At 38.7% G+C, this 21846-nt stretch overlaps 1 protein-coding gene across 3 annotated transcripts in view; it reads left to right on the plus strand.

Annotated features, from left to right (window-relative positions):
* Positions 1 to 21846, plus strand: part of SORCS1 (sortilin related VPS10 domain containing receptor 1) — a 268559-nt gene that overhangs the window by 170133 nt on the left and 76580 nt on the right. For all 3 annotated transcript variants that reach the window (XM_027735281.2, XM_039381133.1, XM_027735283.2), the window contains exons 5-6: positions 7354 to 7427; positions 20425 to 20489. In XM_027735281.2, coding sequence (XP_027591082.1) covers positions 7354 to 7427; positions 20425 to 20489 — 139 coding nt within the window. The remainder of the gene's footprint in view (positions 1 to 7353; positions 7428 to 20424; positions 20490 to 21846) is intronic.

A 21846-nucleotide genomic window follows, 5' to 3' on the forward strand; every position in this document is an offset into this window, starting at 1 on the left:
GAAGAGGTTTATATTTCCTTTTTTTCTTATATTTTTTTTCATTTTGGCCTTTTTGAAATATCTGATTCCATCTTCTACCTTTATTGATTGTATGTGTCATGCTGAAGATCAATGTTAAGGACTGATATTTCTAAAGTGCCGCAGTTTAGCAAATCAGGATTCTGATACTTGTGAGACAACATATCTTCTGACATCAAATCATATAATCTTCTTCATTTTCCTACATTAAAGGATGTCCACTTCTCATGCAGATAAGTGGAAGAGAAAGGTATTCTTTTATCAGGGATGATAGAGAAGCCACTTAGAGAAGAGATATGGATGCATGTGGCCACAGGATGTCTGTGAGAGAACAGGCCAACACTTAACAGTACCTCCACCCCATCTATGCATGTGTTTTGGTCTAATACTTGTGTCTGACAGTAGAGTATCTGCCACAGATGCAGCCAGTATTCACTCTTCAAGATGTGATGGACTATTCTGGATATACTTTGTAATTCTAAAACCTAACATTTCGTTGCACCAGAATCTATAAGGGTGAATCTTCTTGGAGAAAGATCAGACCAGGAACCTCCAGAGGTTCCTTTCAACATAAATTATTCTGTTTCTGTTTACACCCTCTCAGTTTCAGCGGTAACAGTCACAGCTTACTTACACCAGAGAAAGGAGAATAAAATCCAGATTTATTTTATCAGAAATTACGTCATAGTTTAAAAAAAAAAAAAAAAAAAGAGTTGATAACATCAAGTGACATCATTTCAGGGTTGGGGTTTTTTTTCCACACGGCTGACAACATTTAGAGGACTATTCACTTGGGCTAATGTTGGCTGAGGGAGGCTAATCCCATCTGAAGTTAATGGAGAGGAAAAAAGCTTCTCTATAGTGGTAAGCATTAGCCACTTTGAATCATCCTCTGGAAAAGCCTATCTCTTTTGACAGACTACAGCCACAGCCAGGGAGCTAGTTTGCATAAAGCTAACATTAGCCTATGTGAATAACTCTCCCTTCCCCTATGGCATCACTCCTGCAACAGTCTACACTATTTGTGTTAATATTTGGGACACCACTAATCATCCAAGCCAGATTTCCAGCAGACTTGATTCTCGTTGACGCATATTGAAGTTGGAAAAAGTCATAAGTAATATGTATGTTAAAAGTAGTTTGTTCCAGCCTTTGCAATGTTGCACTTCCTGCACGATCTTAGATATCTTTCCTGGGTTACCAGCACTTGTGCCAGGGATGGATATGGCCTTCCACACAGAGGCCTTGTGAATGCTATTCTCTATTTTTAAGACATTCCATGTGGTTATGTTTCTGAGCAAGCGATGCATAGAAACACCCACATTTGTAGCTAGGGCTGTGCTCACCATTTGTGTGAGGACCCTAAGCACAGATGCCTGTTAGGCATCCTGATAACACATCTAGCACACAACCCTTTGCAAATATGCCTTGTTATCTCTAGGCAAACTGATGAGCATGTGGCAACAACCAGCATTCTGAAAATTAAGAAAGAAGGGACATCAAAAGAAGAATAATGGTGCAGTGTACAAACTATGTTGTAAAATACACTTTCTTAGAGTACCCATCAGTCTTTTACAGACCTCACTAAGCATGATGTGCTGGGGTAAGAAATTAAAATAAAGAATGGAATTAAAAGATGGAAGAAAAAGGAAAAAAACAACTAGCAGAGCCCAGTGGCAACCTTGCAGTCAAGAGAAGAAGATAGATTTCTGGGCCAGGACTGTGAACTGTGATAAGTAAAACAGAAGGAAAGATTCTCAAGCAGTAAGCACTGTGCTCTTTACCACTGACTCACTCATCTTTAGGCAAATCAATACGTCCTTGTTTATCCCTCTGTGTAAACATCAACCCTCTGTACCCTTAGAGAACTTGTTCTTTTCCTGCTTTTGGGTCCATGGATACATACTTTTAGTTAAGGGCAGATCTGTTGTTTCTCTGCAAGATTTTCTGTGCTCTATCTAGCTCCAGTTTTCCTACTTCCATGAAAAAATTACTATTTTTCTTTCAATCAGAGTTGGACAGCTCACTGGATTATGAATAAAGAAATGTACTCCATATTACTAGGTCTGACACTGCTCTCTGTGGTGTTAAGCAACTCCTTTCGCTTTTCTGTAGATGACTCACCTCTCCCTTCTCTGTCTCTGCCTCTGTCATTTGTTTGACTGTCCTCTCCAATGTGTCTCCAGTTTCTTATTATACAAAGTGCCTGTCAACACTAAACTCACTTGAAGCCATAGGTTTTAATGTAATGCAAATGATAAACAATCATTTATTTTAAAATTTAAAGCTGTGCATGTGTGCGTGAAAATTCTCACACTTTGCCTTAAATTCTGCTGTAACAAGCTTTTTCTGTTCTATTCTCATTCTAATACAATACACTTTTTAAACAAAAATGCATTTATTTAATGCAGTTGTGAACCTACTTAGTAAATTTACAACACAACAGAAAACAACTGCAGGATACCCTGTTATTTGTTACAGAGATAGTATTTTTTTAGTAGAGAAGGGACTTAACTTTGAGGACAACATACTAAGTGAAGTGATAAATTCATCATCCCTTGGATTTGAGATTGAGTGTCTTTCCAAATGATACAATCTAGTTCAGCCATCAGTTGTTGGCCTGAATAATTCTCTTTACTGCTTGAGCTAGTGGTAAAAATCTGCAGCATCTGTTAGGAGGAGAACAGACTCATGATATTAGAGGTTCATTCTTGCTTTAAAACATGTATGCCAGTCAGATTCCTTTAAATATGTCCTGGCAAAAAACATGTTGCCAGCTACTTTTTTTAGCATATGAGTTGAATGCACTGGAGACATCACCCTAATAGAGTTGTTTACCAGCTACCTCAAAACCAGAACACTGGCTGAATGTGGCTCATATTTGAGAATGTGTGAGTAGTTATTGAGGGTTAGGTAGGAAGACAGCTAAGGGTCATCTCCAGGATGCTATGATCTGATGAACAGGCACAAGAGAAATTGCTGTGTTATGATCATACTGAACAACAAACAGTCTATGTGGTAGTAGTGTGTGGTTCATCAGCAAAAGCAGCTGCAGAGCTGTGAAGCAGGTATCTGACAGCTTTATTGCCCTGATGTGTTTCCATCAGCATTCAATAAACACCAATTATTGGGAAACCTTATTGATGGCTTCTGTGTGGCATGATTAATGCATTGCCTGCAACTTAAAATGTTCAAAGTCTATGCGGCGTCCTGTGAACATCAGTGCTTCAAGGGTATTTAAGCTTCTTAACACTGGAACTTACAAACAGATCAGAGATCAGGGACGTATATGACTGTCAGTGCTGAAGTCCATTTCTGTATCCTTAATCATGACTCTTATGCTTTATTCTAGGAAGAAAATACCATTCACAATTTCAGATTCTTTGTTTATACTCTCCTGTCAAATTCAGTGTTGGTAGAGAAAAACCTGGTCCATAGTCTGATTCAGGGAATAACAACTTGCCTCCCAGCCTTTAGCTGCTCTGAAGAAGAAATGCCCCATGCAGCAATTTCATTAAATATAATATACTTTGATACCTAAGTAAGCTGGACTGAGGTGAGAGAAAGACAGCTTTTTTTGTTTTGAATATAAGAATATGAAAGTTGCTAAATCTCTTAAGGAAAAGAAAAATAATCAGAACTACTAGCTAGCTCAAACTATTTCCCTCATGCCATTTTCATCATGCTATTTAAATCACCTTTTCTTTAACCAGACTGGGAAACAAAAAGAGAGAGGGGAGTATCATATCATGTCTAGTGTAGATAAGGAAAGAAGTTCAGTTTTCAGATGTCAACTTTCCCTTCTCCAGAAGATAGTAGTGTTGTGTTGTGAGAGGACTCTTCTGTAGTCTTGCCATTCAGAGAGTTTATTTGAATCCCTGCTCAGTCTCAGAAGGTACTCGTAACTTCAGAACAGCCTTTTCTTTTCCTTTGCATTTTTGTTTCCTTATATGAGTGAAGTAGGTGGTAGGTTTCTACTTCACGGAATGTTAGGATTTTTAAAAGCAAAACAAAGGAAAACCAGACTGTTAATGATTGTTACACAATCTGCGCATTACACAGAAAAATAAAAATACAAGAGAAGAGGAAGCAAGAACAGAATTATTCCCTGATGAACCAGAGTCAAGTCTAAGAGATCAATATGAGATTTGTACTTCATATCAGTTTTGTTTCTGTGAAACCAGATATGTCAGATCACTACTTGGCCCTCAGATGAAAACATACATTGAAATGGTAATAGGTTCCTTTTCTATCTGTGGTTGAAAAAGAAGTGTAGCAAAGAACATTATCTAATTCATTCTAATAATGAAAATTGTCATCAGACAACAGCATGCCAAAGAAAACAAAATGTCATCTCTGAAGGGACTGCATGCACAAGTCTGTCACTAGAAGTCCCAAGAGAGAAAAGGCTTTTATAATGATGGCAAAATACCATGCTGGTTTTGAAAAATATCCATATAGGCACTATAATTGCTAAGTGGGAAAAAATAATCCCAGCTGTATCATAACTGATAGTTGAAAAAAATCTAGCCTCTGAATACTTCTTTTTTTCTGGTCCAACTGAATAAACTCAGTTAAAAAATGAATGATACTAGAATAAAATATCTGTAAAAAATTCTTACTGCAAAGGATAGATTGTTTTTTAGGGGGGGAGAGGGTGATACATAAGTTGAGGAATTCTGCCTTTTCTAGAGGTACACTGGTGCTGCTTGTGCTCTCTGAGTCAGTAAAGGCCAAGGCTGGTGCTGAGATAATGGCAGAGGAGGAAAAAACCATCCTGGTTATTAAAGTGTCTCATCAAAGACAATGAGAGCTTTGGGCATGGGTTCCCAGAGAGCTGCTATTTCCCTTTGAGAGCTGTTGCCTTTTCTCACACGCTGTCTCCAACTCACTGGGCACTGGTTTCTAATTTGAGAGCCCAGCCCTGACAGTAGTATTGCTAAATCCATTTCCTGCCTTTGAAAGAAACTTATAAAGTCTAGCATTTCTCCACTTTTTGCCTGAATCACATCTCATTCAGGGCACAGATTAAGAGAAAGCAGGGCTCCCTGGGTGCTGCGCGCTGTCACAGCTTCTGTTCTGCTGAGGGAGTTGTTGAATGCACCAGGTAAACAGCCCCTCTGAAGAGCTGTGCTGGAAGAGCCAGAGGGAAGCTGTGGCACTGGGATTGTTCAGCCACCTGGCACTGCAGTGGGACTGCAGGCACGAGCACAGAGAAAGCTTTTGCATGCTGAAATTAATCTCAGTTAATTGTTGCTATCACCAACAAATTCACAACCCGCTGAAAGTTGTACACAGGGAAACTAAAGAGGAATAAGGGTAACAGATACAGAAGTGGGAAAACGAGATTTAGTATGATGACTTCAGGCATCTGAACATCAATGTCGCTGTAAAGCTTAGATCCTATGTATCCCTAGTTTGGAAACACACAGGTATTTGCTGAGTTGTTTGGTTTGCTCCCTATTCTTAGCGAAAGGATGATATGAGCTTCATTAAAACTAAAATTACTGTATGTCAAAGACATTACTTGTCATGGAAGAAACTACTGTGCCAGTAAAGGGAGAATACTGACATCAGAGAGATGATAGATAATAACAAAAGCTTATTGTTACTATGTTTTTATTTTTGCTGCAATTATAAAAACGGGTCTGGAAATGGATTTTGAATGTGAAGGGGGGGAATACCTCCTCTAATGGTAAAGTTCTTTAATAGGTGAATTCAAATTACTTTTAAAAATTAATGTTAAATATTCCAAAAGATTTTCTTTAATTTTCAAAAATGAAAGTTTTCCTTAGTTATAGTTAAGGTTTCTTACAGTTTAAATAAAAATGTATCTAGAATCTTCTATTTAAGGAAAAATAGCAGACTCACCACTGAAGTTTTAAAGTGGATGCATTTCTAGCTACAAAACTAAACTGGTTTCCCTCTTCTTGCTCTTATTATCTTCTATCCCCTCCACCTTCTTCCCTCTCTCTTTGACTGTTCAAGAGAAAGGAAGATGAAAGAGGTGAATTTTTAGCTTTCGTATTTAAAGTAAATTTTGACATATGCCAGTCTACTGTTTACCAAAAAGCTGTTGTAACTAGTTTCTTGATGTCCTTCCAAGTTTTTACCATAGAAAAGCTAAGGGATATTGGGGTTTGTGTTTGGAATGAATAACCAAATAAGTAGATCTCAAGGTTTTTTGCATCCCAGTCTCATTATTCTTAAAATATATTCAAATCATCTTTCTGATGAACCTGAAGTTTTAAAATCATAATTTTTTCCTTCTCAGTTATTCTCAGAGGTATCCATCTTTCTCTTCCCTGCCACAATGTGTTCCAAAAAAAATTTGTCAAGGTTTTCACATGAAGATGCAGATTGTTGGCATTTTATGCAAGGTCGCTAAAGTGGTGTCATGAAAAGGGAGATCACAGTTCAAATAAGGTGTCCAACATCTGCCTTGCCAGAAAGGGTACTGACCTAGTCTACCAAGCAAAGGAGAGAAGGGAAATAGGATGAATCTGCAAGAAAGTTTAGGGTTGACTGCTTCTCAGTTCTTCCATGTGATAAATTTGAAGCTAAATAAAGCAGAAGAAATAAAAGAACCCAAGTGATCCTTCTCTCTACTGGCCTTCCGAGAATTACCTGATGGCAGCATTTACGGGCAGCATCTGTTTGCAAGTGCTCTCTAACAGTAACATTTGTATATCATTCAACAAAGACATGTCAAACTATTTCTAATACCTGTAACATGCCTTTTTGCTGACCTTTCTCAGCCTGGTTTGGTATTTATCATGAAAATATTTTCTGAAATGATTGATGTGTTTGAATATTGTTTGTGTAACCCAGAGTAGGAGAAGGTGTCACGTTGTTTGCAGGAGAAGGACAGGAGCAGAGGGAGAATCATGGGTTTCTGTGCTATAAGCAACTTGTGTTATTTAAACTCATCCAGTCCTGCAAGAGAAGTTTAGACATGTTGGAACATTTTTGGTGCCAGATTGAAAAAGCTGTCTAAGGATGGCACTGATAAATAGAATGAGAATGTCCTCCTAATGTAACATTGAGGAAGGCAAATGGATGATGAATTTTCATTCATGGCTGGTTGTTGGGTGTACACATGAAGTGATTCCTCAGGTAATACCAGTTGTGTCCCATATCGCACAACTCAGTATTGTCTATGCCAATAAAAGGCACCACAGACACCTTTCAGCTGCCTCAGGTGTGTCCCTTAGAGTTTGGAAGAAGTAAAAGTCCCAAGTCACTGTCTCAGAAGTGATACAGGGTTCTTCAGGTTAATTTCTCTGATGTCTTTGTGTTTTATTGTGATTCATGACTGTTTGTTTTTGTCCCCAGTTATTCAGTTCAGTGGAGTTTGGCAGAAGATGGCTGCTTCTTCATGAGGGAGTTGCACCAAACAGATTCTACTGGTAAGAGCAAAACCCTCTTCCTCATTTCCTAGACGCAACTTCCCCATACATACAGAGATGTTGAAATGAGGTCTTGAAGGCAATATGGCTGAATGCAACCTGCACTGCTGATTTGTTGAGATTAATTTAGAACTGGTATGAAAGGGGCATTGTGTGTTTATACGATACTCGAAAATTGGGTCTGTGATCTAAGGGTGATGCACAACTGAACCATGCTGAATAATAGTCTGAAGAAAGCATTGATTTGGGATAGGAGAGTGAAGAGTTCAGTCTGATCCTGCTGCAATTAAGGGCCAAAGCCTGAAGTCTTGGAATCTTTGAGGATACCAGCATTTCTGCCACAGGTAGCAGTAGATTCCTCTAGCGGCTGGTGATATGTTTTTAACTACTGTTAGACCTATGTAGTCCTTGAAAGTTAATGACTATTGAACTAAAGGCACACACACTTCTTCATTATGAGCTTAAATCACTCTGCAGTAAAGCTTCTAAGCAGCAGTGCAGTGTTTCCAGTCAGGTTTCCAGCTGTATGAATCAGCCATGTGTAAGTTCCTCCTGCTGAATCTTTGAATGTCAGTTGTTTTATGGCAATGGCAAAGCATTAGCAAGTCTGATGCCAGAGTTACCTTGCAGAAGTATCAGGGCTTTTTTGTCACTAATGCAAGTTGAACTCTTTGCTGCATTAGCGTATGCCATACGATTTGTATCTAAATTCACTTAGGGGCATTACCTACATGGCTGTGATAGAATTCGAGGCATCCATAATGCATGAGTTGACTTAAATTATATAGTCCAAATCAAAGATAAGGTTTTTCTTGCATTTTGCCTTATTTCTCTTTTTGCTTACACTGGTGTAAATCTGTGAGATTTCTCATCAACTCTTCACGGAAGCAGCAGTATGCCTGTGAGCAGAAGTGAGCTTACGTCTTGTGAATATGCCTTTCAAAGAGAAGCTTTGAAATCAGGAGGAGCTGAACCCAATGGTTAAAATAAGACCCCCATGGTAGTTTCTAAACTATAAATTTCTGACAAACCCACAGGTTTTGAACATATCAAGATTCAGGAATGGTTCAGTCAAATATTTTCTTTTAATTTATAAAAAAAGTAAGAGCTCTAGGTCAAATTTACTTCTAAAGTTAAATTTATATTTAGTCTGCAAAGGATATACCATAGATTTTGTTTGCTGCTCCTGCTATTTAATCCTTTCTCAGAACCTGTGTTAGCTGAAGCTTTTGCAAGCTAAATTTCATTTTTGGCTTAAACTTCTTTTTATGTAAGTGTCTTTAGACAGACATGTGTGTATTTCTTTCCTGTAGAATTCTTAAAAGGGTCTCAAAATTTCAGATGCAAACACACAGCTCTACACATCTGTTTTTTTCTGGGCTAATAAAAGCAGAAAGTCACAGAAATCTGGGTACCCAGTCTTTGAGATGTCCAGCAAAATTGTAATCACTGAAGAGGGTCAGAGAGATGGAAAGACTGTCCCTGTATCCCCATATTCTGTACAGTGCTCCCAACCTTTTGAAGTTTCCTGTCATTGCTTACAGATCTGGTTTATTGTAAATTGAGATGATGGATGCCTGCAATAAAAATAATGATGAAAATTATCATTTTCCCTTTCTATGGAGCTCAAACTTTGAAGGCCTCTTAGAACCTAACAAATAAGACAACTCAGGCTTGGAACTTCAAAGGCAAAGAGTAAGTTAAAAGATGAAAAGATGTTGCAACCACCCATCTAACTTCCCTACAGCCAAAAACAAAGCATGAAACTGCAAGCCTGTGTTTTCACCTTGAGTAGAATGTCCTTTGTATAACACATCTCAGTGTAACCTAGCCTGTACTTCTGCTATCAAAAGTAAAAATAATCAAACTTGGGGAGACAGTGTTGCATCGCAACTTTTCAAGAAAAGCAGAAAGTGGGGTTACTCTCTCCTGTTGCTGGTGCTTTCTCTAATTTAAATGTGTTTGAAGGAATCAACCAGGACACAGCAGTAATGGGCAGAGAATGAGGGATATTTTCTGTTATCTAAGGAAGGCTGAGGAGTTGCTTTAATACAGATTGCTTCCAATACTGTCTAAACTAGGACTTCTCTAAAAGTGGAATACAAAAGCAAGGCCTGCATTTAGTTACACTGCTTCTTTTGATAGGAAGGGTCATCTGGAAGACTTTAAAGACTTTTAGATGGATTTGAAGGGTTGGTGAAACCAAAGATGCGTTTTCCTTATTGCTCACTGATATTTTCATTGCTATTTTAGTCTCTCATATTGCCTTGTAAATAGTTTGTGGGTCACTCTAAGTCTTGTGAATAAACACCGCTGGGCTTCCTAGTTTTAGTCTTGAGAAGGCTCTACCTGCAAATGCTGTCAGAGAATTTTTAGTGTCTTTTACAGCTGCATTTCTTATATATATTTCCAGGAGAATTTTCTTCTTTATTTGCTTATTTTTCGGCTGCTCCATGAAACACTGCCTTCTACTGCTACCCCAGAGAAATTTAACCCACTGAAGGAAAACACTGAAGCAATCTGATAATGCCTACTACATAACTCTGAGAAAACACTCTGTGTGGACACAATTCAGCTCCTTGTAACTAATATGTATTTTGTATTCTTGCATCCTCTCATTAAGAGGAGTCATTAACATAGGAATAGAATATTTGTTTATTCAGAGCTCCTCTGTTCTCCCTTTTCATTCTTCCACCTGCAGCTCCAAGTGGTGCCCTGACATCCACACTTGTGATGAAAGAAATGTAATGTCACTTTGTGGAGGTAGATCTAAGGTGAGAGATGAACAGATGAACTCAAACCATTAAAATTAAAGGGTACTGGAGTTTTCTTGTCTTGAAAATACCACCAAACAACAAAATAAAACACATGTAGAAAAAGGGGATCTGTAATTTTCTAATTCATTAAAAGGTTGTGAAGACACATTTGTGCTGGGTAGGCTTTAATGATGGACTACTATAAAACAGACATCTCTAATAATTGCTATAATTTGGGTACCATCACGTATCTGTTTGCATAATCTAAGCATGTGAAAGTGGTATACTGAGGAAAATGTAATCCACTCAGAGAATCAACCACATTATGTGTCAGGTGGAGACATGAAAGAATCCACACTGCATACAACCCCGAGGCATGGCAGTTCTGCACTGTATCAACAGTTTTCATGTTTTTTATAATTTCTATGGCAACTTCTTGAGATTTTGCTGTTAAATGTACTGTGACAGAAAATACATGAAAGTTATCAAGGTACTTGGTAATGCTGGAACTGTGCTCTATGAAAATACCCTATTTACTAGGAAGAAATATTCTAAGTGATAAATACTTCATCAGGGTAATACAGGAACAGCAAGTTAATGTAACGTGGATTATTGCTGATAGCACAGTGTTTACTGATGTAGTTGACATTAGGGGAAGAGAATGCAGTAGATCCTAGTTTAAAAAAGTTGGATAAATGCTTTATCTAAATACTTCTGAGTTTATTTTTGTGACACTTGGTCATTTTTGATGTACATTCCTATGATGGAATTTTGCTGGTGAAGATGCTGATTTGTAGTGAATACAAATGTGAACACAATTGGCCAATCAGTTATGTTGGGAATTACATTACATTTTTCTTCTTTTTTTAAAGTGATCCAGTCATCTAGTCAAAGTTCACTAATGATACTTGTGACTTGAAAATCCAAATATCCATGACCAGTGTTTGCAAAAAACCTGGTCAAAGTGCATATGGTTCAATATGGCCAAAATATATATGCAGACATTCATTGCTCATTAAAAGACAGGTTTTTATTCTAGTCCTCAGATCAAGTCATGCCTTCCACCAGAAATTATTTTCTGAAAGTCAGTAAGTCAAAGTATCACAATTGGAGCTGTCTGTAAAAAAATAAGAACATAAGGTTGAAAATCTCATTAAAATGTCTGGAAAACATAATTTTTTTAAATCAAAATGAGACGTTTTACTTTTTAATTCTAATCAAAACCCAGTCTTGAAAAACTTGAGGGGGAGAGGGAAGAAATAAAACCGAATAATAAAAGTGTCTTAAAAACTAACATAAAATGAACAGTACAGAAGCCCAGCTAGTAAATTATATCATCAAGTTATAATCATTATCTATACAATGGTATTGATTTTATTTTTTTACTTATTTGGGTATTGCACACAGCCCAGCAAGTGGGAGAAATACAAAAGAAATACAACTCCATACTTCAAGAAGATCAGAGAGCTGTAGCACCTTTCCTTTGAAAACACTCTGAGAGAGTTGGGGTTGTTCAGCCCAGAGAAGAGAAGGCTCTGGGGAGACCTTAGGGCCCCTTCTAGTACCTAAAGGGGCTACAAGAGAGCTGGAGGGGGATTTTTGACAAAGACATGGAGTGATAAGGAAAGGGGTAATGGCTTCAAACTGAAAAAGGGTGGGTTTAGAATAGATATTGAGAGGAAATTTTTTACTGTGAGGATGGTGAGGCCCTGGCACAGGTTGTGCAGAGAAGCTGTGGCTACCCCATCCCTAGAAGGGTTCAAGGCCAGGTTGGATGGGGTTTTGAGCAACCTCTTTTGTGGAAGGTGTCCCTGCCCATGGCAGGAGATTGGGAACTAGGTGATCTTTAAGGTCCCTTCCAACCTAAACCATTTATGATTTCCAGTAGGGTCATGAGTTCATGATGTTAATGATTCCCTGAAGAAATTAAAGGAGATGTGTCAGTTTGATAAGAGATGTTTCTAGGTCTCCACTCCATCTTGTGTTTTTCTGAGGATAAGAAGGAGAAGCAAATGGAGACAAATATTGTAAAAGAAGCAGCCAACCAACCTTTCCCCTCAAATAATACAAAAATATGCACACACACTGAAGGGGAAAAAAACTGGTAAGGGAGGACAGATGAGTAGATAGGGCTATATTTGTGTTTCTTATATGAGTAGTGGGAAAGGAGGTTAATCTTCACAGTATAATTATAGAGTATATATCTTTTCCAGAGGAGGCTGGAGACTATATTTTAAAAGCTCTGACTGTGTTCATTGGAGCAGCTGAAAGAGCTGAAAATTAGGGAGAAAAGGTGTCACAACCCTGTTAAAAACTTCATTATATTCAAGCAGTTGGAGCGAGCTGGGAAAACCGTCCCAGTGTTCTTGTCAGATCTTGGCTTGGTGAGATTTGCACACCCACCCAGGTGGGCTGAAACAATTTAAATGGCACAGTATCTAGGCTGTTTACAAATGATGCTGTGTATGGCTGAACAAGACCTTTTAATCACTGCAGGGCAACTGCTGGAGGCTGGTGGGAAAGATGCCAATCAAAGTGCATCGTGACAGTCTCTCCAGAAAATCATCCACTTGATCTAGCACACAAACCATATGCTATGAGTTGAAGTGTACCAGAAATTTAATTTAAAAATTATGTATTTCATAGCTTAAATATGGTGGATATGGGCACATGCCAGAGGAACCCATGTCACTTTTCAGGACATCTGAATTAAGCAACCGACTGATGGGGAATAGCAAGAGTTGTAGGGCTGCCCTTCTGCTTCAGCACTTCAGTGCTTTTTTATCCTCAGGTTACTTGGCAACCCAGAAATGGAAATACATAGAAAATTTTCCTTAGTTTTCTTTTTTTTTTTTATTTCCCTGCGTTGAACACCAAACATTTGTTTCCAGTTTGGCTTTGAGAGAAAGTCAGACTGAAGGTCTATCTGTAGCTCTTTCTTTGTGATACAAATGAAATCTCCCAGATTTATCTTGGGAATTAGGATTTTGTTCCTGTCTGGCTTCCAGAGTTACAAACTCCCCAGCCCCATGTGGATCAGCAAGGACAGAAAAAAGACATGCAGCATTCTCTTTCTCTTGTTGTTAAAAGCTCAGTTAGACTCTGGATTTATGATAAGGATTAGTTTTTAAGAAACTGAGATCCAAAATACATGATTTCTTCTCTGGATAAGATTGAGAGAATTATGAAGTCACACAGCAGCAATTGGTAACCCTCTGAGTCTAAAATAACCAGATCCTCTGGTCCCAGCAGTTTCTTGAGAGACCTTGTAACTCATAATCAAAGCAGGATTCATCAGAGCAAAATATAACTTCTCAGACTCAAATCCTTAGTCTGGCAGAGTTCCACAATGTGAGTGAAAAAGGGTTCTCAGCCCTTTTTGCATATCATGGGGACTCCAGAGATGGGTGTAAAATAATAGTTAGAATGTTCTTCTAAAAAGTCAGAACTGAGCAGAATCTTGACTGTTTACCTGACTGACCTCTTTCTTCCCCTAGAGTCTCATCCTCCAGTTTTGAATAGGGAGAATAGGTATATACACCTGAAAAAGCCTTTTGAGACCAAGGAGCCCCAGTCTGATTGATGTGTAGGTTGATGTGTTTTGGTTTTCCCAGTTCAGCAGATTTATCTTAAAAAAATCATCCAGAGATACTTTATAAATGCGTACAGGCTCCCACGAGCTTCAGCTTCTCTCCATCGTCCACTTTCCCTCATTAAAGTTCTGCAGGAGTAGGCAAGCATCTGTATACGAGGTTCAAAATCTTGATTTGGGTGCTACTCAGCAGCCTGCAGTGCTCTGCAGGACCTGGAACCTGTCAGTCTCCAACGGGCATTGGGGTAAGCAGCTGATTTCTCTGTGTGCACCTATAAGGGACAGACCTTGAGAAGGTGAAGCAGTTTCACAGTTAAGCTACCTGTGGATTCATCTAGATCTGTATCAGGAAGGTTTCACTGCTGTGTTGTGTTGTATGTTTAATGAGTAGCACACTGTGTTACCAGAGTTGACTTTGCACTCTTGCTCTAAATGACTTGCTGGCTTCCTCCAGAGCTTCCTGACTCAGGGCCACAGCACTACAAGATGTGTCTTAACACAGTGGGAAATTGTGATCCTATTAGGCTGTACCAGCAGAGAAGCCGTAAGTCACGTAGGTTTGGTTTATGATATCAGGGAGCTGAGTTCAGAGGGTATAACTAGGGGGTACCTTCTTCATTCTTTCCCTTCAAGCCAAATTGTAGTCTTAAGGTTCCTGCAAGATATGAAAAAGAGATATAGGACAGGAGGGCTGTCGTAAATTCAGGATCTAATCCTAGTAACTGAATTTTATCCACTTAATTTAGATTGTTATTTTAAGACATTCCTCCCACCCAATGTTATGAACAATAGATAGCTACCTCCCTGAGAATTCACATCCATCTGTTTCAGAGATTTAGCCAAGTTGCCTCTCTGGAGCTTCCCACAGAAAGCTGTGGTGTTACTGCAGCAGAGGAGAGGGCTTGGTTTGCTACTGTCCTCAAAGCTGTGGGGTGTATACACAGCATGGTGTGGAAGCCTGTGGATAATTGTGCTCTAGGGCTGTAAAAAGGGATGGTGAGAGTAGAAGGGACTCCCCATGGCCTGGAAATGACACCACTCCCCCTGTTTACCTGCTCATCTCTTCTAGTGTTAGCAGCAACAACCACCTGTTTTTCTGTCAGTGCACAACTAGGAGAAATTGGGCTTTAGTCACTTAACTACTATTTTCTGTCAGTTCTAGAGAAAAGGTGACAAACTGAGTAAAGCATACCAAAGGATGGATTTGGCCCAGTGGCTACCAGCTGAATTGCGCAAAATGGTGTCTGATTGCATCTGATTGGACAATGTGGGAAAGAATAGAGCAGAGATGTAGCAGCGAAAATATAATTAAATTAATATCAGGGCACATTTATTAGCCAAATATAAAGAAATGAAGTGCTGATTTATGCCTATCTGGAATCTGGCCCTTTGTTTTTAAAACATGTCTGGAGAATGTGGTTAAGTTAAAGCTAGAAAGAAGTCCTTAAAGTAGGAATAGTAAAATCTGCGAAATTTCTCATAATAGGGACTGAACTAAAGAAACCACAAGAATTGCCTCCCACACTAAGCTTCCTGGGACAGATTCACTGATCTCTGCAAGCAAAAAAGGAACAGAGAGTATCTGCGAAGTCCTCATGGAGTCAATATAGTAGTAAAAGAAAAAGAACCTGGAGGACTCTCAAGCTCTATTTTTGTCTCTGCCACACAGCAACTGTGTGATCTTGGTCAAATCAATGAGGTCCCTGTGCTCTTGACTAATCAGTGAAGTTTATCCATAAAGCTGAGAACAAAAATTTTCCTCAGCCCCTGTTTCTAACTTGGTCTCCTTGTCTCGTACTTTTCCATAGGTCTTGAACAAATCAGTAGCATGCAGGGAAGGTTACTTAAAGGTCGATTGTCAAGTGCTTTTGTATCTTTGGACAAAAAGCTCCCTGTTCAGTGCTACATGTTACTATTTTTATGAATGGCAATTAGGATTTAAAGTGTTACAGAAGCATCAGTGGGACCAAAAAGTTGATGCTACCGAGGACTCCATGAGCCTCATCCACTGTTGTTTTCATTCTGTCCTTAAAAACAAAAACCTACCATTCACTAAGTTGAAATAAGCTGTCTGTTTTTTAACATGAAGTGGTGGGATATGTCCCAGAGGCGGTGGGGGAGCTGGTTTTGCATTGGCAAGATTTACGATAAGGGATTCGCATGGACGCTGAGGCTAAAGGAAGATAAATCCCCAAAGGCAAATTCTACCAATGATTGAATTACAAAGCCATTATCATATGCTGAACAGAGCAACTTTATAGCTCTATTGCGACAGGATAAAGCTTGTTAGAATATTTATGTTCGTAGGACAACTTTGGCATAAGGATCTCTAAGAGTACATTCTCTTCTACCTGTCTTGTTGCAGCTAGTTAGTCTTTCTGTGTCATGCAGTATATGTGGAAATGGGGATGTACTTAAATTGGGACTGGGAAAAAGGAATGCTGAAGGTCAGGAGACATCTCAAAATAAGTAACATGTTAAGAACAAAGTCATCTGCAGAATGCAACAGAGGCAAATGAGCATTTTAAATAATGACTAGTCAGGCTGGATTTTCCAAGCAATGTGTCAGTTTTCTGTTTGGTATTGCATTGTAGCCACTTCTGAGCTACTCTGAGTCAGTTTTGATAAGTTCAAAATGACCAGAACTGTATGGATCTCATTCCATCCACATTAGAAGAGGCATGCTGTTATCTGTCATTTATCAGCTGTCCTTTGCTGCATGAACGAGTCATACCTGTTTATCCCCCAAAGAAGGTGAGGTGTAATTTTAGGAGTCCTAATTCTGCACTTGTTCATTTCTTCTGAGACATGGGAAAGCTGCATAATGTCTCTGTCCTCATGTAAAGAATGAAGGACATTCACACTGGTTCTGTCTGTGAAAAGGACATAGTAGCATTTCTATTCTTCCAGCCTTTCATTCTGGGCCATTTGCATTAAAGATTATGTAAAATAACAATGTCTTTTATTGCCTGACTTAAAAGATCTTTAATCTTGGCTGCTGTGAGCATGTATGATACAAGGAATACATATGGAAGGACTGCCATAAAGTTTCTTGTGCATATAGTCCCAGATATGTTTTGACTGTGTCTGAAGTCAATTATCCAAAACCAAAAGCACCCAAAGCTACTTTCCAGAATGCACAAACCCTTGAGATGCAGTCCTTATTGTGTGGTGTTTCAAGTTCTTTGTTTATGAAAAAATGAAGAAATTAGGTGCACCAAATGGAAGCTTTTGCTTTCTTCACAATGATGCCTTTTTGCAGTTCTAAGTGGTCTGACTGCCTTGCAAGCCTCATCAGTTCCCAGCATCCATAAACAATTGCTTTTGTCCCTAGAAGTGAAAAAAGATAGAAGAGGTGGAAACTCCAGGATAACAGGGTCTCTATTGAATTTTCTTGGCTCAGAAGAGCTGACAGGCCAAGGAAGCCAAGGTTTTAGAAATGTTTCAGACAGAGAAGATGGCAAGGGGTTGGTCACTACAGAAATATGCCAACTAGCATTTACTGTGCAATGGGCAGTGCCAGGCTGCTTTTGTTTAGCTCAGTCTAGTTCTTAACCAGAGGATGATTTGGGGTCTTTTCCCTTTGCTGCTTCTCACGGTGGATATAGAATCTGCATTCAGAGCAATTACTGCACTGCAGCCAGTGATATCGATTTGTGAGGCTCTCAAGTGTAGATGACTACTTAGCAGGCTTGATGATGATTAAAATTTTAGTAAGCAACTTTGTAATAGGACTGTAGGGGTCCTACATTTTTCAAAATGTAAGCATCTCCAGTGTAAAGGCAGTGAGGTCATTGCCTTCCACTCCTCTCAGCTTTTCTAAATCCTCATTTTCCCCAAAGATTTTTTTCTTTTTTTTCTATCTTTTTCATTTTTCAAAATGTCCAGACAATTATAGCAACAAAACAGTAAAAGTTAATCACAAAAATACAATAGGCACCATTCAACAGAAAGTATTGCAAGGATATCCCCTGAAGTTTCAGGGAGTATTACGGAAAGCCTGAGATTAAAGGGACAGACAAAGGGCATGCTGGCATTTTACCACAAAGTGAAAACATAGACTGCGGCAAGAAGAAAAGTTTGTGGATATGTGAGGGTTTGGTCTTTGAGAATGAATGCGGAAAGGGAAGAATGGATTTGAGAAATGGATGAGAAGAAAGAACTGCCAACATAGTGAACAAAAGTTTGCTCAGAATAGGGAATGGCAAAGAGAAGGCTGCCTGGGACCTTTAATTACAATCCCCTTGTAATTACCCCTTTAGTTACATAGTTTATCTGTAATTTGTGTTTTTAAAGGTAGGTAATAAACATATTTCAGATCTTTAGGGTTACCTGCTTTGGGACTGTTGCCTAAAATGGAAGAAAAGTTTTCATCGTTGTCATCACATTTCTAAGTTGCAGGTGTTAGGAGATATCAAAGGAAAGGAAACCCTTGAGTAGATGAATAATGTTTATCACCAGCCATCATGTTTCAGCCATCCTTGTTCTGTACATCCTTAGGACAACTGATGGCCTAATTCTGCCTTGAACCGGAGCTTCTACAGTCCCAATACTGGCTGTTGTAGTGTGAGACAAAGTAATATGCAGGTGACTACAGCTACAGCTGTAGCCTTATAACTTTCAGGGTTTTATGAGTCCTGATTTTTATATGGTTCTCTTAAATCATCTAAGATTTTAATATAAATTATGGCTCATATCAGCAGTGAAAGTAACAGTGACAATCACACCCCATCCATCAGTGAGATATATCATTCTGAATTGGCTGTCTTTGCTTGAGAAGATGCAACAGAGGTTTTTCTTGGGGTCAGAATAGCACTGTGAGGAGGAAACTCACAAAACATGTAACTGTAGACTTGTATGCTTTAACTAGGGCAACAAGTTCTTTGCTGGATAATTACCATTGTTGTGTGTCTCTGAAGAGACAAAGTGCTCAAATTCATGGAATATATTCCTTGTTTCTTTGCAGAGTTCACATCCCCATGGGGGTGTGTGAGGTCAGGAGGAGGAATGCACTGACAAAGCTGGACTGTGTTTTCTGTTCTTCAGCCCAGTTCCAGATGGGCTATTTTAATAGTCCCAGTATTTAAAGCCCACTTAAATAAACAAGTCTGAAGAGGAGATATGCCATATTGTAAGCTTAGTCCTTCTACCTTTTTTTAGCCCTATTTGTCACTGGTATCTATCTACGTTGAACTGAATTGTAACTAGCAGGCCCGGCATTTTGGCTCTAAACTTGCTGATGATGGCAGGTATAAGAAAAATGCCCTAGGAAGGTGTTTCTTTACCACCCACTTGGTGTCAATTGTCAGGAAGCAGAGATTTTAAATGGGAGTTGAATGTTTAGGAGAATAAGACCTTACCATAAACTTTATTAAAAATGGAGAAGAGGTGAAAGCAATGCTGGCTCAGAGTATTTTCTGAAAATTCAGTTCCCAGAAAAGGAGAACAAAAAAATCCAAACCTTTTCTAACTGGTGAATTGCTACAGATTTTGTCAAGCAAAGCTAAGGATTAATCAGGACACAGATAACCTTGTTATTGTTAACATTTTTATAATAGTTATTAGTTAATGCACATGATGATTAAGCTCTGGAGGTGCCTCTGATTGCAGTCAGTGGGAACTGAATTAAGGTCTAAATCACTGTTTGAATCTCACTTCTGATTTCTTAAAAAATAATGAGGCTCTGAACAGAACATCTAATTTGTCTATCACCGGAAATGAATGCATGTCTTCCCTCATGGTTGTATTAACTTGGAGGTCAGGCAGCTAACAAGAAACTGTTGTTTAACCCTTAGCTTTAATCTGGGATTATGACTTGAGTGATAGGACTAAGACCAGAAACAAGGCTGACTATCAGAGATGCTGCTGAGGCTGCTGTACAATGGGATTGGTACATTCTTGCAGTAAGCATTTCCATAGTTCAGTCTGTCTGTCAAACCACTGGCCATTTGGATTCTTCCAAGGAGTTGATGAGGCCGGACCAGGGAAACCTTAACAATGGAAGCAGAGCTTGGTTCCATAAACCCCTATTTGTCATACTCACTATCTCTATTTGTTACTTGTTAATTCAGAGTGAACAAACAGTCATTTTCTGAGTCAATGTGACATTTCTTTTATTAATGAAACACATTTTTATTAGATCAGAAGTGATAAAATGTCCCAGGATAAAATGAGTTTTTAAAACTTCTTAATTAATGAGGGAACATTGATCATTAAGAGTGTCAATTAAGCAAATGTGCATAAAATGTCCAATATAAAGGAACAGCTATAATTAGTATGATGGCAAATGCTATTATCTCATCTATTAAAGTCTTCTGTATCCCACCCTGAACTGAAGTGCATCCTTCTGACCAAACCAGAAGACACATCAAAATGGCAGGTGTCAACGGGAACAGAAACAGGTAAGTGTCCATGTGGAAAGAAGTGAAGGGGTCAGATAAAGAACTCATAAGTACAATGGCATTGATTAGATAAAATGGTAGAATTTCTTTATTTTAGGGAAAACTCCAAAATGCTTTCAAAACTATCAGTTCTTATTTGTGAGTATGAGTTTATGTCCACTTAAAGAGGATCTCCTGTGAAACTAATTTCTCAGACATTCATGGTATATGTTGTTTTTAATACCTTTATCTCAATCTGTCTTTTACAGGTCTATGATGGGGAATGGTAGAGAGCCTGATCTTGTGCACCTGGAGGCAAAGACAGCGGATGGTCGTAAGTAGATCAGCTTTTAAATATTGTGGTATACTGGACTGTCCTCATATTCTTGTAACCACACAATATGACAGTAGAAGTCTGACTTCTTTTTAGTTGTTCACTCATTTAATATGAGTGGTTTGGCTGTTTCAAGTCAGGTCTGTCAGAAGACAGGCATTTCCAGAAAGGCAAAAAGTTGGGTTTAACAGGCTGTGAAAGGAGCCGAGAACATGGTAAGGAAGAATAGGTGATAAGCAGTAATTGGAGCTACTCCACAGAGCACTTTCATTTCTTCTTACGTGATTTTTGTTGATGGGAACATGACATTGCAGAGAAGTTCCTGAGTCACAAAGTCTAGCTGCTAGTTTTTTCACACAGTACATAGCTTCACCTTGTTCACAGCTTTACAGGGATACTGTGCCTTAGGTACTGCGTTTGAAAATACCTTGTTTCTCTCTCATTAGAAACCTTTTAATGACCAGCCTAAGTGTATTTTTCACTGTTCCTGCTTGTCCTGTCATTGTCCTTCACATTCACCAGCTTCTTTTCCTCCCTTCTTTGCCTCTTGATGTTTTTTTTTCCCATTCCAGGAGCCTCCTTTAGCTGCAACTCCAAAATATTCTCCTAATTGACCATAAATTCTCTCAGGCACCCTAAGCCACCCGCTGACCTTTTCTCCTCCCAACCATGCTTCCTCAAGGTCTATCTTTGAGCTCCACTTTGCAGATCTTTCTCCGTGGATTTCTTTCCCACTCCATTGGATTTTCTCAGGCAGGCATGACACTTGAAAGCCTGGCTGCCATTGATCATCACTGTAATTCCATATTGTTTCCTCAGTAAACAGCAGCTTTGCTGCAACATAACAAGAAGATTTTTACCATTTTCAATACAAAAGTATTAATGATGCATTCAATTAATTACTTTTTAAATGGATGAATTTCTCCCTTGAATTTTACCCTCAACTGCAATGGTGTTACTTAAAATGTGTATTTTGTCTCTGTAAACTTGAAAACTATCTGAAAAGTTTATTGTGCGGTAATCTGGTTTTTAACTTGCGGAAATTTATCTTGAAAGAGAATTTTTTGGAAGATGAATTTTGAGAAGAAACAGTTGTGATAGAAACTATAAAGTTTTAAAGGTTTCCCTGTCAAGATATGCAAAATAGCAAAAGTGAAAGAATGTATTATCTCTATTTCTTATCATTTATGATCTATGATTATTATTTCTCCTCTCAATTTCACTTACCAGATATGGCACCAGGGCTGGTGACATGAGGCTCCCTGTTTCTTGGGACATGCTAAATGAGAATGAAATATTCTTAACAGTGTCTATTTCAGCACCAAACAGTGCTCTTATAAGTCATTGAGAATTTGTG

Source organism: Pipra filicauda, unplaced genomic scaffold, assembly GCF_003945595.2.
Source record: "Pipra filicauda isolate LSUMZ 115617 unplaced genomic scaffold, ASM394559v2 scaffold213_size2393758_pilon, whole genome shotgun sequence".
Taxonomy (NCBI): domain Eukaryota; kingdom Metazoa; phylum Chordata; class Aves; order Passeriformes; family Pipridae; genus Pipra; species Pipra filicauda.